Source organism: Rattus rattus, chromosome 2 (genome assembly GCF_011064425.1).
Source record: "Rattus rattus isolate New Zealand chromosome 2, Rrattus_CSIRO_v1, whole genome shotgun sequence".
Lineage (NCBI taxonomy): Eukaryota > Metazoa > Chordata > Mammalia > Rodentia > Muridae > Rattus > Rattus rattus.
Genome location: NC_046155.1, coordinates 56,878,298 through 56,894,463, shown reverse-complemented (window position 1 = coordinate 56,894,463; position 16,166 = coordinate 56,878,298). Strand labels below are relative to the sequence as shown.

The following is a 16,166-nucleotide window of genomic DNA, read 5'->3' as shown; positions in this document are numbered from 1 at the left end:
GAAGGGAGTGGTGAAGGATAAGGCCAGGGTCTTCAGGAGAACCGTGCTATCCCTCCATCTTGGTCCATTCATATTAATTGTATCCAAAGCCCCATATTAGGTAATTATAAAGAGCGGAAGTTAATTTCGTGCGATTCTGGAGCTAGCGGTCCGGCGTGACACTAGTCAAGGTGTCAGCATCCGGTGAGGGTCTACTGTGCTGAAAGCATCCTCCTGTGTCTCATGTGACAGTATCCTCATGTGGTAGCTGCTTACCTTACCTGCTGAGCTAGTTCTTCCAAGCCCTACGTGACGGTGACCAATTATTTTTACTGAGAAGTAATAAACTCTAAAAACTCTTTTTCAAAACAATTTTTATTGTTATTTTGTGTATATGGATGTTTTGCCTGCATGGAAGTCTGTGTGTCGTGTATATATAGTTCCTGTGGAGGACAGAAAGACTTGCTGGATCCCTTGAGGTTACCGACCACTGTGGGTCCTTCGGAAGAGCAGCCAGCGGTCTTAACTGTTCAGCCATCATCGCTACCCAACCCCGGGAGTTTATTCCACCATAATTTTTATATTTGTCAGTGTGTATCTGCACATGCGCACATGCGTGCGCATACCACGGAACACTCGTGGAAGTAAGAGGGCAACTTGCACAAGCCAGCTTTTTTATTTCACTCGAGGATTTGGGGGATGGAACTCAGGTTGTCAAATCTGGCCGCATGCACCCTTACCTGCTGAGCCAAGAGTGGGTTCTCTTTCTAGTCACCTCAGATAGACAGACAGTGACTCGGCAGAGAGACAATTCCACCCAAGTCCAGCTTGGTGAATACCAGTCCCTGGCAGTCACTCAGAGGTGATGCAGCCCATGAACGGCTGCATCGCCCAAGAAGAGTCCCTCTCCCCAGCCTCTGATGTATCCTCAGAAATGAGAGACCCTTGTGGATGTCTCACGTGGGTAGTCACCGATGCTCTGATTTCCAGCTAGCATTAGCCACACAGGGCCCAAAAGACAGAATTCTCCAACAGAGAATTTAGGAAGACAACTATATTCAAGCCAAAACACTTTTTTCGCCCTGGATTAGAAAGACTTGCTTTCATATAGAGGAGGAAAAACTGAACAAATAGTTAAGTTCAGGCTAGCACTCTACCACTGAGCTAAACCCCCAACTCCTAACACACCTATTTATAATCCCAGTACTAGGGAGGCGGAGCGTGGGGAGGCGGAGCGTGGGGAGGAGCCTGGGGAGGCGGAGCCTGGGGAGGTGGGGACAGGTGAACGGGTTTCTGACCAGCTAGCTTGGTCTATTTGGCAAGTTCCAGGCCAGTAAGAGACGCAGACAGGTTCCAGCATTTTGGAAACAGTGGGCCTATGCTTTGCTCTTACTCCTGTTGCCCAATATTCCAGGTATGCCGGGTTAAGAGGTGCCTGAACAGTGTTCGGAAAGGACGGTCATTTCACTAAATACTGAATGCTAAATTTGGTACCTGGCAGCCGAAGCTGCAGTTTCAGAACGGGAAAGACAGAGCAAAGTACAAAACAATCTCTGAGGTCCTCCCAAAGCCCCCGCCAGAAACTCTGGCGCTGGTCAGGAGGATCAATAGCAATTTGGGGCGCTAACAGGGGCGCCATCCCAGTTGTTTGGATGAGCCGAACATGATGGGTTCCGGCTGCTTCCGAGTCCTCTGGGAAGCTCACGCACCATCCACTTAAGGCTGGAGCCTGGCCATTCTCCGGCCACTCCCACCTTCCTCTCCCAGACTGAATGCTCCAGTCTCCTCTACACATTCCTCCCATCCTATCCTCAGATGCATCAAGAGGATGGAGGCTGAGGAGCCACCTGAAGCCAGAAGACGCTGTCCCGAGGCCCTGGGAAAGGCCAGCGGATGCTGCCCCGAGGCCCTGGGGAAGGCCAGAGGATGCTGCCCCGAGGCCCTGGGGAAGGCCAGAGGATGCTGTCCTGAAGCCCTGGGCAAGCTTCTGCCCGGCCTCTGCTTCCTTTGCTGCCTGGTAACCTATGCGCTGGTGGGTGCTGCTCTCTTCTCCGCTGTCGAGGGCCGCCCTGACCCAGAAGCAGAGGAGAACCCTGAGTTGAAGAAGTTCCTGGACAAGCTGTGCAACATCCTGAAATGCAACCTGACAGGTAGGTGCCAAGGAGCAGTTACTGTCTCAGAGATGCCCTGGTAGGAGGCTGCTTTTTGTCAGTAACATTCTCACTCCTGAGAGAATCCAGGCAAATGATTTCCCTGAGTCTCACTTCTGTTCTCCGAGCAGAGGAGAGATGGACAGATGTCCACCCAGGGGATCAGTGAGGAAAGACAAAGCCATAAGCAGTTGCTCTGGGCCTCAGGCTCCCATCAGCCCCACCCGACCCCTGGGGCTTAGGAGAGGGTTAATCACTGGAGATTTGGTGGGGTGGGCGGGATCAGTGGTGCAACGAACTCTCTTTGAGGTTTCAAAAGAACTATCCAAACTGGGCTTGGATTTCCCCAGGATGAACTAAATTGATTCCTATTTCAGTTTGTAGAAGGCTTGTTGTGGGTATGGTCAGGGGCTGGGACTGGTGATGGCCAGGTTGTTGTTTTAGCTTAGTGTGTGAGATCTCTGGCAGCAGGACCATAGTCTACCAGAGAGAAGGGGGACCCACCTTCCGAGACCTGCCAATAGTAAGAACCCCTTTGAAACAGAGATGGACGCTCTAGGTCTCTGCAAGGCTGAAGATGCTCAACAGGCATCCTTAGTGCCTGTCCCTCTGTATTTCATCCCTTGGTTGGTTCCTGCAAAGTTATAATCACAGAGCATGAGAAGAGCAGAGATGAAAGATAATCATCAGAGCAAGGGAAAATAAAATAGAATAAGAGATAAGTTAAGAAAAAGAAACAGGAGAAGACGGTTTGGACTTCCCTCCTCTCACAGTCCTGCATGACTTTTGCATGCTGGTACTCCCCAGGGATATGGTTTGGGAGCCTTGTTGTCTGGGACTTAGTGAGAGCTGGTCCAGGGAATCCCACTCTGGGGAGGGTGCCTTTTCTTGCATGTTTGTCCTAGTGACTGTTCTACTAAGTGGCCAGGGAGATGCTTCATATGCTGTTGGGACACTTGCGGCTGTCCTAACACTCCTGTCTCCATCAAGTTCAAGGCTCCCTGAACCAGCCCCCGCCTCAGATTCACCCCGGGGATCTGTTTAAAGCGCACACCTCCGGGCTTTCTTCCAGATCCACACAATCAGGATCCCTGAGGCTGGACAGGAAATCTCATTTGTAAAGGAACCCTGGACTCACGGCAGCAGAGTCTGCGTTGGGGAGTCAAGGGCTGATAAGTGTTAGTTAGAGCATTCTCTCATCAACCCTCCCCAGGCACCCTTACCTTGGATAAGAATTCTCTCCCTTTTGATGGAGCCCCTGGAAGGTCACATGACTTTCGGAGTTCACATACAAGCCAATGAGACATTCTATCCCAGGCACTGTAGAGTCTGAACTTCTTACCACCAGGCCACACTGCTTGGCAAATGGGGAAACTGAGGCTCAGAAATCAGCCTTTTGTCTAGAACTTTAAGTAGTTTAGGTGAGTCTAGATGCCAGATTCCCAGGCTGGTGCCATTCAATTAAAATGAGTAGTGGCTTCTGCTGTGGGCCAGGCTCTGTGCCATGGTCTGAGCCCAGGGACCAAGGCTTTCCATCCCAAGAGACAGCCGTAGGCTGAGCTGGGAGCTCCGTGAGCTCATCAAGCTGGTGGCTCTGTGTACTGCAGGAGCCAGGGCGTCTTACCACAGTCGGCCTTGCTGAAAGCCCTTTGCTTCTGGTTTAAAATTCTATAAAAGAGATAGCAGAGGCTTTTATTCCTCTTGAAAACAAATAAAGAAGGATGGACTTGGTGGTACAAGACTGTAATCTGGGTACCCACCAGGCAAAGGTGGGAGGATTGGTACCATGCGAAGCCAGCCTGCCCTACATAGCAAATTCTAGGTCAGCCAATGGTGCGTAGCAAGAACCTGTCTCAAAAAACAACAACAGCAACAACAGTAACAAAACAAACAAAGCAAAACGCGAGAGAAATGCTTCAAACACTAAGAGATCCTTCAAGGGGTTGAGGCTGCAGCTTAGTCAGTAGAGGGCTTGGCTAGCATGCATAAAGCTCCAATGCCACATAAACCAGTGTGATGGCCCATGCCTGTAATCCCAACACTTGGGAGGCGGAGTCAGGAAGATTAGAAACCCAAGGATATCTTTGGTTGTTTTAGCATTGGGGTCAGCCTGGGCCCTCTTTTTGTCTCAAAAAAAAATAGTTTAGGACTGTGGAAGAAGGAAGGAAGGAAGGAAGGAAGGAAGGAAGGAAGGAGAAAGGAAAGAAGGAAGGAGGAAGAAAGGAAAGAAGGAAGGAAGGAGGAAGGAAGAAGGAAGGAAGGAGGAAGGAAGAAGGATGGAAGGAAAGAAGGAAGAAGGAGAGAAAGAAGGAGGAAGGAAGGAGAAAGGAAGGAAGGAAGGAGGAAGAAAGGAAAGGAGGAAGGAAGAAGGAAGGAAGGAGGAAGGAAAGGAGGAAGGAAGGAAAGAAGGAAAGAAGGAAGGAAGGAAGGAAGGAAGGAAGGAAGGAAGGAAGGAAGGAAGGAAGGAAGAAAACCCCTAAGACTGCTGAGCTCACAGCCAGGCTCCCATGGAACTATCAGCCCTCTCAGTCTCCATAGGCACCAGCAATTGGATCTAAGCCGTGGAAGCATTTGCAGGGACAGCTTTGATGTCCACACTGCAGTGTTGCTGGGAACAATGGGGGTGGGATGGGGATGCTGTCCCTGGTCCTCTCACTGGGTGGGATTGTCTAGGCGGACAGTCCTTTCATCACTGTGGTCTCTCCCCAGTGGTTGAAGGTAGCAGGAAGGACCTGTGTGAGCATCTACAGCAGCTCAAGCCCCAGTGGTTCAAGGCGCCCGAGGACTGGTCCTTCCTGAGTGCTCTTTTCTTCTGCTGCACAGTGTTCAGCACAGTGGGTAAGTGTCCTGCTGCAAATAACAGCTTGCCTGGGAGAGACATGGGGCATGTGCTAGCAGGTATGTTGAGGCATCTAATACAAGGAAGAGTGGTTTCGGGAGCTTCTCCTAGGCCAGGGGTATAAGGGGTGTAGCTGCAAGGGGGGGTTGCTGCTTGTCTTCCGGTCTCAAGGTGGGGGACACGTCAGAAGATGGCATTCTTCCCTCTTCAGTGGCTGCAGCCCCATGCCGGGGCAAGGACCCTGGTGAGCAAGGTACAGGCCAGACTGTGGCCCTTCTTGTACCATTGACCGAGTGCCCATGCATGAAGCAGTTGGTTCACCTTGCATGCCTAGATCGGCTGGGAAGAGGGCAGACATGGCTTCAGCCCACGGGCTCCTGGGCAAGTTTGACATGCTCACAGGTGATCACGCAGGATTTGTGCATGACAGTGATGTGCTCAAGGGGCCCTGACAGTAGAGAACAGGGGCAGCTGTATCAGCCTTGGGCGGGGGCATCCAACCATGAGAATGGTTTAAAGGCCTCTTAGGGGTGACAGTCTGCTGAGCCTGCTGGGGTTCCTGGATGGAAAGGCAGAGAGGTGAGGTGGTTGGGTGATGAGGACATTCTGGTGCAATCACACAGTGCAATCGAAGGCCTGAGAACAAACGAAATACCTGGTGCTATAAAGAGGTACATCAGGAGTGAAGAGAGGATGGTGGGAGGGAGGGAGGGAGGGAGGGAGGGAGAGAGAGAGAGAGAGAGAGAGAGAGAGAGAGAGAGAGAGAGAGAGAGAGAGAGAAGATAAATACCTGGTGCTATAGGGAGGTATGTCATGATTAGGAGTGAAAAGAGGAAGGAGGGGGGAAGAGGGAGAGGAAGAGGGAGAGGGAGAGACAGAGACTGAAGCCAGGTCATGGGGCTGAAAATGCTTCTCATCCTTAGGACAGGGGCCTGTGCAGTCAACTTCCAGCAGGGAAATAGTTGGTAGCTCAGCCTCCCAGAGACCCCCTGCAGCTTCAGCACAGGACCAGGAGGGAAACTGGCCACGGGAAGCTTCTTCAAAAGCCCATGTGGGCAATAGTGATCTAAGTCAGGACAACAGCTGTGATTGGAGGGTAGGAAGGCTGCCTAGAGGAAGATTTGGAACATGGGGTAGAGACTCCAGGCTAGTATTGGGGTTTCTGGCCTTTATGGCTAGGATGGGCAGGCTGGGAGAGTAGAGAGGATAGGGGCTGGATGCCCAGGGCTGCCGTGAATGTGGGCTTGGAGCTGGGCTGAGGGCTGGGACTGGAGAGTGGGTTTCAGACCCTTGGCATCCGGGTGGCAGGTGACTCGTGGGGAGTGGCCGGAGGGTGTGGTGTGGGTATGGAATGAAGCCGAGTGTCCAAGCATTATAATGCACTTTCTGTGGCTGCAAAACTTAATACACAACCCAGGCCATGTCCACGTCTGGTTCTCACAGTGGTGCCAGCGGAATGGGGTGATCTGCACTCCACATTCTGAGCCCAGCAATCCCAGTCACAGGCCAAGGTCATGCCGTGAGTGGCATTGGTGCCCACAGATGGACTTTAAGACTTGGTCTACTACTGTTCCCTCAAGGAGGGAGGGGGCTGACCTTGTAGGTCTGTGAGGTGCTTCAGCCTTCTGTCTTCTGCTCGGGAAGCTGTGCTTATGCACAAGTTAACTCAGATTCCTGAACCTCTCTATGGAACTCAGAGCACACGGTGGCCCGAGGAAGGGCAGACATCCCAGAGAGGACAGAGCTGGCCATATCTGGTCTTTGCACTTGACTTGTCTGTTCCCAGGATAAGAAAAGATTCCTCGTGTGACAGTCATGTGACTGTCATGTGACAGTCATTCAGAGGAGGCTCCTTTAGAACCAGGGAGGGGCGGGGGCTTGAAAAAAGACTGCCTGCCTTGGAAAAAGTGCTATAAACAGCCACTCATTTAAAGACGGACTCTGAGATCCCTCAAAGCCATACACGCTCCTCTCAGGGGTCACACAAAGGCCAGGATCCTGAGTGACAGAGGACATGGGATGTAGGTGTGGTCTTTCCTGCATCACACCTCTTTCTTCCGGTTGTCCCACAAATGCATGACTGCAATTAAGATGTCCTTGTTCCTGTGTGTGTGTGTGTGTGTGTGTGTGTGTGTGTGTGTGTGTGCAAGCCCATGGTTTGCTCAGACGAGACAAGTCCTGCACCACTGAACTCCATCCCCAGCCCTAACTTCTTCATGCATATAGTTCTTCTCATGCCCAAACCGGACAGGTACAGTTATCATCCCCATTCTCCAGAGGGAGGAACTGAGGCTCAGTCACACAGCTCATGTACACTTGAGTCCACTCTGCTTTCTCTCCCTGTAACCCACTTGTCTCCCCAGCACTAGGAACAGGTTGAGTGTTCCTTCCCCGGGAAGCCTGTCTGATGTCATACAGGGACAATAGAGAACAACCCACGGGTCACTAACCCACTAAGAAACACACAGAGGAACAGTCGAGAAAGGGGCAGGTGACACAGATGGGACAGGCCTTGGCTTGTCTTGGGCAGGGTGAGGGCTTCTTGTGGACATGACCTGTGAGTTGGAGTCTGACAGATCAAAGACAGGGAGCTTCCGGGAAGGAGAAATGATCCCTGTAAAACCCCAACCATAGTAGCCCCTTTATGGAGAAGTTCCTCTAGGAGAAGAGTCCTCGGGTCTTTCTATAGAGCTAGCCTCCAGGGTTGTGGGAGAAACTTGGACTCTATGTGATAGATCAGCTCTGAGAGGATTCTAGCAATGAGGGCAGGTTCCAAGTTAGACAGTGTTCCATCTGGCCGTGTAGCAGATAGGCCTGCTGGGAAGGCCAAGCCAGGAGCTCTTAGGTCAGTCAGAGTTCTCATCAAGAGCATGGCCCTTTGCTTAGTCCCTCCCCTTCCTGGGTAGCCAAAGGCTTGATGCCCTTGTCCTTCAGAGGAGCAGGTCCCCATCCAAGGAGGGTTGGGCCACCAGGAGACACAGAAATGCTATTGAGTTCTACCCCTCATGTCCCAGGGTGGCAGACTGTAGTGGTCAGCTGTGGATTTCAGAGCCTGGCCACCAAGACTCAGAGCTGGGTATCCTCTAAAGAGATGTGGCCCTCTGAGCCTGATATGGGGACTCATAGATGCCCTACAGCCCTGCCAGATTTATCTCTAGGGCACTTGGGAGGGTAGGTTGAGACCACATGTCAGTGTTCAGCCACATTACTTTCAGCAGCTGCCTAACCACCTGACTCAATTGTGGGCAAGAAGATTATGTCATCCCACTACCCCCTATGCACCAGGGGAGAGGTTGGTGGAAAGCACATAGAGTTCAGAGCAGACATGCAGCTCCCGTGGCACTAAATATCAGGCTTCCTTCACCTCTTGCTCAGTGGGTCCCACAAGGCCCACAGGGTCCACATCGCTTCTAGACATAAACACACGTAATTTGAAAAGGGCTAACTATTCCTTTCCTTCCCTGGGTTCCCTATCAACAGCAGAGATATTCTTCTAGAGGCTTCCCGTTTATCTCTGTCCATCTCCCAAATGGCCTTAGCAAGAGATGAGCTCACTGGGTGACCAATACCCAATGGATCTACTCCTAAGTGGGGGAGGGCAGTTTAAGAAGGACCAGGGAGAATGGCTGCTTACTGAGACCTCAGCTTCTGTCTCCATGCCTCGTGTACCTCACAAGCTCCAAAAGGGCTCTCGCAGCCATGGGTCTGGTTGTGTGACAGACAGGCAGGGTGGGTGATGTAGGTAACAGGTAGAAAAGCACAGGAACCAAAGCACAGCAAGGGCCAACTGATCGATCACCTCCGTTATCGTTATTCATTATCGTTAACCCCACGAGTGGGTCCCATGACTGTTCCTGTCCTCAGGATGGCCAGGGCAGGCAGGGCAGTGATCAATCCCTCTCTTAGCTGCTGCTTCTGTTGCTGAGACAAAATACCAGACAAGAGCTGCTCAGCGAAGGAAGGGTTGGTTTTGGCTCACAAGTAGAAGGTGCAGTCTCTCCTGGTGGGGATGTTGTTTCAGCAGGAGCATGAGGCAGAGGGCCACATGCCATCCAGTCAGGAAGCAGAGAACAATGAAAGCTGCTATTTAACTTGCTTCCTCTGTTTGGTAAGGAAGCCCAGCTCGGTGAATTTATGGTGGATCTTCCCTTAAACCCAGTCTAGGAAATCCCTCAGCCATGCTCAGAAGTTTGTTTCCATGGTGATCTGGAAACAGTGACAACTGAGATTAATCATCCGAAGCCCTAAGCTAAGTCTAGAGACCAGTGTGAAGGAATTGTGGGACAGGGTAGAAGCCATCTTGAGTAAGATACTGGGGAGAAGCAGGGGGCTGAGAGAACAGGCTTCGGTTGTCTTCTTACTCTCCTTCAAGAACTTGTAGGAGCCCATTCCTTGTAGGAAGCTATGCACCATCTCTGACCTCTACCAGAATACGGTTCACACTGCCCCCAAGCTGTCTCCAGGCTTTCCCAGATGGAGTCTGCTGAGGACCACCAGCCTAGTGTAACAGATCAAGGCGTGTTGGACACGTTGAGTCCGCACAACTGAGGAGTATGTGAGGAATGCAGATTAACATTCAGCGCCACCAGGTATGGCATCTGCAGTGTCTTCCTTGTCCCAGCAGTTCTCAACCTTCTAAGGCTGTGACTCTTTAACACAGTTCCTCATTGTGTTGATTCCCCAACCACAAAATTACTTTCATTGCTACTTTGTAACTTTAATTTCGCTACTGTTACGGATCAAATGCAAATGTCCCTGTTTTCCAAAGGTCTTAGGCGGCCCCTGTGAAAGGGTCTTTCTACCCCAAAAAGGGTTGCAACCCACAAGTTGAGAACTTCTGGTCTTAACCAGTCAGCCTTTCTAGAACCACCTTTGAAGAACCTTGAGTTCCTCATCTTCTTGCCTCCACCTCCCAAGTGCTGTGACTACAGGCATGTGCCACAATGCTTACACAGAGCTTTGTGTATGCTAGACAAGCACTCTATCAGCTAAGCCACATCCCTGCCCCGGCTGAGACACACTAACATTGGAGACATTGTTCACACAGGGCCTTTAGCCCAGCTGCATATCCTAACCTCCTCCCTATCTCCCATAAGGCCCCATGAGCCCTGCCCCAGACCTATTACAATCCAGGCCCAGGCAGCAGTATGAGTTTTTCAGGTGTCTCTAATGGGAGTCAAGGCCTCAAATCCCTGGTGTAGTTGAAATACATTAGCTTGGTTTAAATCTCAGGAACATCAAGCCACTCCCTATTGTGGGAGTCAATTAGAGAAGCCTGTGCCCAAAAGTACCCTGATAGAGGATGGTGGGGTGTGTTGGTACTGCCTGTGACCGCTGCTGGGTACAACAGTCCCTCTGCAATGCTTCTGCAGCCCTGCCTCTCCAACTCACCTGAAAGACACCTGGCCCTAATGCTTCCAAAGAGACACCCGGTAGGTGTGAGGCTGGTCCCTTCTCACCTGGCTCAGCTCCCCTGGAATCAGGAAGAGAAATGCTGGGCTATTAAATACTTGGCAGGCTAAGTGCAACGGAGTGATGGTATTGGAATAACGGATGCATTATAGGAAGCGATAGTTTCCCGTTCTGCGTTTCAGCATTCGGTAATTGGGGCAGATAGCCCATTCCCCACATGGGGCTGTGTGCCCTCAGAGACCTTTCTCCAGGGTTCTTTTCTGGAATGCCTCAGATCTTCTGGACTGTAAACCCATCTCACTCAGAGGGTCTTAGGAAGCCCACCTGGGGTTGGACATGTTCCTGGGTAAGGTCTTCAGGCGAAAGGTTCAGGCTCTTGTGGGATGCAGCTATGTGGCCCCGCCAGAGGTCGTATGCCTTGTCTGTTTATTGTCCATTAAACTTGGTCAGTAATGGAGATGGCCAGAAGTTCTGCTGTGCAGGGGGTTTTGATCCTAAAAAGCACTTTACAGACTGTGCGAGCAATATTAGATTTGATTCTTTAAACGGAAATAAATTTAACTCCATGCCCTGGCTTTAGAAGCTTTGGAGGGGAGGCAGTGACTTCTGAAGAGCCTGCTGTTAGCTTCCTGAAGTGCATGAGAACATGAAGCTTGTGCCCTATCTGGAAAATGAGGTGTTTCTTATGTGGAGGACTTGTTCATAGCCTGTGACATCCTTAAGCCTGTGATGGCTCTGAGGGGCCCACATGAAGCTTGGGCATAGAGTCTTTACTGATGCTCCAGGTTCAGAGTCAGCTTTGAACTTCCTATCCTCCTGCCTCAGCCTTCCACACAATGGGGATTCCAGGCCCTGCTCCAGTTCCTTGGGGATTAAGTGCTGCCTTTCGATTTTGCACCCAGGGAAATCTAGGCAGCAATTCAGAAAATGTCTTGGCTCAGGTCCCAGAGCCCATGAGTTGGAGTAAGGTGGCCCTCACTTCAACCACGTGCTCCTCTGTGTCCCTTAGCTCTGCCAAACTTCTCCGTGTGGGAGCTCACTCAAAAATCAGCGTATTTGAGAGGATTCAATATGCTGGCTCTGGGTTCTAATTCCTAGTATCTGTCTTAGACTCCAAGCTATCCCCCTCCACCTTTTTTCCAAGACAGTATCTCTCTGTGCAGGCCTGGCTGTCCTGGAACTTGATATGTAGACAAGGCTGGCCTTGAACTCATAGAGATTCATCTGCCTCTGCCTCCTAAGTGCTGGGATTAAAGGTGTGTGCCGCTGCCACCACTGCCCAGCTGGTATACCTTCTTTAAGTCCTTAGATCCCTCTTCTTTCTCCAGTCACCCCACTACCCTCCCTCTGATCAATGTCTGGTAGCCACACTGGCTGTCCTAGACCCTGTTCTATTGCCGTGAAGAGACACCATACAAAGGCAACTCTTTAAAAAAATAAAAAGGAAAAGAAAGCGTTTAACTGAGGGTGTGCTTACAGTTTCAGGTCCATTATTATGGCGGGAGCATGGCAGCATACAGGCAGACATGGTGCTGGATAAGTGGCTGAGAGTTCTTTCTACATTAAAATCCTAGGCAGCAGGAAGAGAGAGAGGGGGGAAGGGAGGGAGAGGGAAAGAGAAAGAAGAAGAGGGAGAGACAGGCACACCCAGGGTGGGGGAGGGGAGAGGAAGGGGAGGGGAAGGGGGAGAGAGAGTGTATGTATGTGCACATACAAGCACGTGTGTGTCTGGGCCTGACTTGGGCTTTTGAAACCTGAAGGCCTACCTCTAGTGGCCCACCTTTCCAACAAGGCCACACCTAATACTTCTAATCCTATCAAAAAGCTCCATTTCCTGGTGAGCAAACGTTAACCATGTGAGCCTAACAGGGCCATTCTTGTTCAATCGTTCTGTCGTGTGGCTGGCTACCTGTTCTCCGGTACCATGCAGCTGTCTCCTCCCATCCTCCCATAGAGCCTGGCTCTATCCCAGAATTCTTTCTCCTCCTGGATGTCCCGCCTCCCATTTCCTGTCTAAGCCATAGGCCATAGGCCTCTTAGTTGACAGGTGGTGCTTCCATACAATACACAAGATATTCTCTCTACAATTATGGGTCCTTTTCTTGCCTGCTAATTGAGGGCCCAGCCCAGCATGATCCTCACAGTCTGGCCTGTGTAAGAAAGGAGCTGAACATGGGCAGAAGAACAAGCCAGTAAGAAGGGTTTCCCATCAACTCTGCTTCAGTTTCTGCCTCTAAGTTCCTGCCTCAAGTTTCTGCTCTGGCTTTCCTCAACAATGGGCCGTAACCTGTAAACCACACAACTCCTTTCCTCCCATAATGGTTTTGGTCAGTGTCAAAAGTAAATCAGGGTAGTTCCCCTTTCCATCTCTGTTCCAATCACCTCCCCAAGAAATTTTCCCTGAGCCTAAATCCCAAATGCAAGCCTTTGTTTCAGTCCCATTTATAACAGTTGCTCTATTCCTTCTGAGCCTGGGCCTCATCTAAAACAGTGACAGTCACTTTGGTGGGTATTTGATTGACATTGGCTTCCCCTGAACCAGAGGCTCAGCGAGATCGGACCCTGTAAATGCTCATGTGTCCTCGGGAAGGAATCCACTAAGCATGTAGTAACTACTCGCTAGATGAATGAACACACAAGTTAACTAACCCTGATACCACATGGCCCCTGCCCAGCCCCTGGCCTGGAAGAATTTGATGCTCAGAGACAGATGAAAGGGGTCTGATGAGAACTTTTGAGGACCACATGTGACAGGGAGGTTGCCATGACTCCATTCTCTCCCTCCCTAGGACCCTGGTGAGGTGGGCATCCCACAGTCTGCACTTGGGAGGCCAAATTTCCAACAGGGAGCCAGCCATAAGCAGAGAGGAAACCGGTATTCAGCCTTCAAAGAATCACCTTCAATTTAATTTACACGATGGGTGCATTTTTCTAATATTAGTCAAAGATTAAGCACAAGTACCCACCACAGAGTTTTTTCCTCTGCTTGTCCATAGCTATAAAAGCTCCGGTTGCCCATTCTGAGGGGCTGCTGGCCCTGCTCCTGCAGTAGGGAGTGGTGGCATAGGAGTGTCAGGAAAACAGACCCTGGTGGGCCCTGGTCAGTCAGGTCTCGATGGACGAGATTTCTGTCCCAAGACTCCAAGCACTGCTGAGGCCTGAAGAGCCTTGTAGATTAGACTCTTGAATCGCACTATTTATCAGACATGCACACTGGGCTGAGCCACTTCATTGCCCCTTGCCTCAGTTTCCCCATTTGTAAATGGTGAGAACAACTCTCTGGGAAAGCTGGCTACTCACTACCCACAACAGGTGCTCACCAAGTGTATGTTCGCTCTCAGGGCGTCACATAGACTAGCCTACAGTGTCACAGGTCCCAGCCTGGGGGGGGGGGATCTTCCCAGCTAGTCGCTTAAAAGAAGGACTGTCCCACCTCCAAGCTGAAGTGCAAAAAAAGTGTAAGCAGTCAAACGGAGGTCTTCCAGGTTCTGTGTGAGCGCTGCATGCTGACAACCTCCCTGTCACTCATGGGCAGCTCCTTCACCTGAATCTTCACAGCTCTGACAACATGGTTGTAACTTTGGCTTCTTTCCATTGTTCCTTAATGCAATGCTCACTGCTGTCTACACCACTGGCATGTAATAAATGCTTGCTATAGAAAAGCAAATATACTAAGAGGTCCAGACACCCTAAAAAAAGGGCAAGGGTGGCTTCTTAGAAGCCAGAACTTTGGGAGGATGGAAAATGCAGTGAGAACTGTGACTTCACATCTGCGGCTCCTCTGGATGTGCAGAGCCCAGCCTCAGGGGAACACATCAAAATAGCCCCAGTAAAATGGAGGACAATTACTTTGTCCCCAGCATGTCCCCTGCCAAAGACATTTTCAGTCTGGATATTAGCTACCTCTCTTTTTTCTTATCTGCCTGTCTTAGGGTTTTATTGCTGTGAGTAGACACCATAACCAAGGCAACTCTCATAAAAACATTTAATTGGAGCTGGCTTACAGGTTCAGAGGTTCAGTCTGTTATCATCAAGGTGGGAGCATGGCAGCTTCCAGGCAGGCATGGTGCAGGAGGAACTGAGAGTTCTACATCTTCGTCTAAAGGCTGACTTCCAGCCAGCAAGGATAAGGATCTTAAACCCACACCCATAGTGACACACCTACTCCAACAAGGCCACACCTCCTAATAGCGCCACTTCCTGGGACAAGCATATACAAACATATATTACCCCTCTGTCAAAACACATGCCACACACATGGTAGATGATTTATTCATACATACATTTATTTTCAGCACGGGGATTAAACTCGCAGCCTTATGCTTGCTAAGCAGCAACTTTCCCCATGGTTATGCACCTCACCCAGGAGAAATATTTTTGTTGTGTAAAGTTTCATGTTAAAGAGAAGAAAAGTTTTGGGGGCTGGAGAGATGGCTCAGTGGTTAAGAGAAGAAAAGTTTCATGTTAAAGAGATTTCTTTTGAACCTCTGGTGCATGATGGGAAATGGATACCAACACCAGGCTGTCTTGTTTCTCAGGTTATGGCCACATGTACCCCGTCACCAGGCTGGGTAAGTTCCTGTGCATGCTGTATGCACTCTTTGGAATCCCTTTAATGTTCCTGGTCCTCACAGACATCGGGGACATCCTGGCCGCCATCTTATCTAGGGCTTACAGCCGGTTCCAGGCTCTCCTTTGCCTCCCCCGCGATATCTCCAAGTGGCGCCCGCTTCTGCTCTGCCGGAAGCAGACTGACAGCAAACCCGCGGATGAAGCCATCCCTCAGATTGTCATTGATGCTGGTGCAGACGAGCTCCTAGACCCACAGTCCAGCAGGGAGCCTGCATCTCCTAGCTGCAATGTGGAGCTGTTTGAGAGATTGGTTGCTCGAGAGAAAGAGAACGAGCTGCAACCACCCATGCGGCCGGTCGAGAGGAGCAACTCGTGTCCCGAGCTGGTGCTGGGGCGGCTGTCCTGTTCTATTCTTAGCAATCTGGATGAAGTGGGCCAGCAGGTGGAGAGGCTGGACATCCCTCTCCCCGTCATCGCGCTGGTCATCTTCGCGTACATCTCCTGTGCAGCTGCTATCCTGCCCTTCTGGGAGACCGACCTAGGCTTCGAGGATGCCTTCTACTTCTGCTTTGTGACACTGACCACCATTGGGTTTGGGGACATCGTGCTAGTGCACCCTCACTTCTTCCTCTTCTTCTCCATCTACATCATCGTGGGCATGGAGATCCTGTTCATCGCCTTCAAACTGATGCAGAACCGGCTCCTGCACACCTACAAAACCCTCATGCTGTTTGTTTGCCAAAGAGAGGTTTCGCTACCTTGCTAAAAAACAAAGAAACAAACAAAACAACAAAAACCCTGAGGGCTCTGGCGTCTCTGTGACAGATGCGAGCCCGCAGGCTTCCTCCATCTTGGTTTTGTACAGGGCTGTGTGTACAGAACCTGGGCTGTGGTAATCTACTATTTGAGCTACTGAGGCTTGGGAAACAACCTACATGAGGGCCAAGTTCAGCATTGAGGTCCCTCAGAAACCTGGCCACACTGTTACCTTCCACAAGAGGAAAGGTCATCTCCATTGTTCTTAGTTCAATCAGCGTCCCTGTCGGCCTGAAAGACACCATTTTAAAAATATGAAAGAACTGATGATGTCACTACTTTTTTGGTTACAGGAAGAAAAAAAAATTGACCTTGGACCTTGGCATTTGTACTTTGAGGGGAGTTAAAATCTTCCCAAGTGTCCCCAGCCTCCCCTGATGAGTTGAAGTGTATCTAGG

The 16,166-nt window shown here is 50.6% G+C and overlaps 1 protein-coding gene across 2 annotated transcripts; it reads left to right on the top strand.

The window, feature by feature from the left end:
• The first annotated feature begins 1,779 nt into the window (after window positions 1–1,779).
• On the top strand, window positions 1,780–15,776 carry Kcnk18 (potassium two pore domain channel subfamily K member 18). 2 transcript variants are annotated; one of them, XM_032895549.1, is made up of 4 exons: window positions 1,808–1,852; window positions 1,886–2,129; window positions 4,839–4,967; window positions 14,919–15,718. In XM_032895549.1, the coding sequence occupies exons 1-4, from the start codon at window positions 1,808–1,810 to the stop codon at window positions 15,716–15,718; spliced, it is 1,218 nt and encodes a 405-aa protein (XP_032751440.1). The 2 variants fall into 2 exon arrangements, with proteins under 2 accessions (XP_032751441.1, XP_032751440.1); XM_032895550.1 differs by lacking the exon at window positions 4,839–4,967 and having other exon boundaries at window positions 1,780–1,852; window positions 14,919–15,776.
• The last annotated feature ends 390 nt before the right edge of the window (window positions 15,777–16,166 follow it).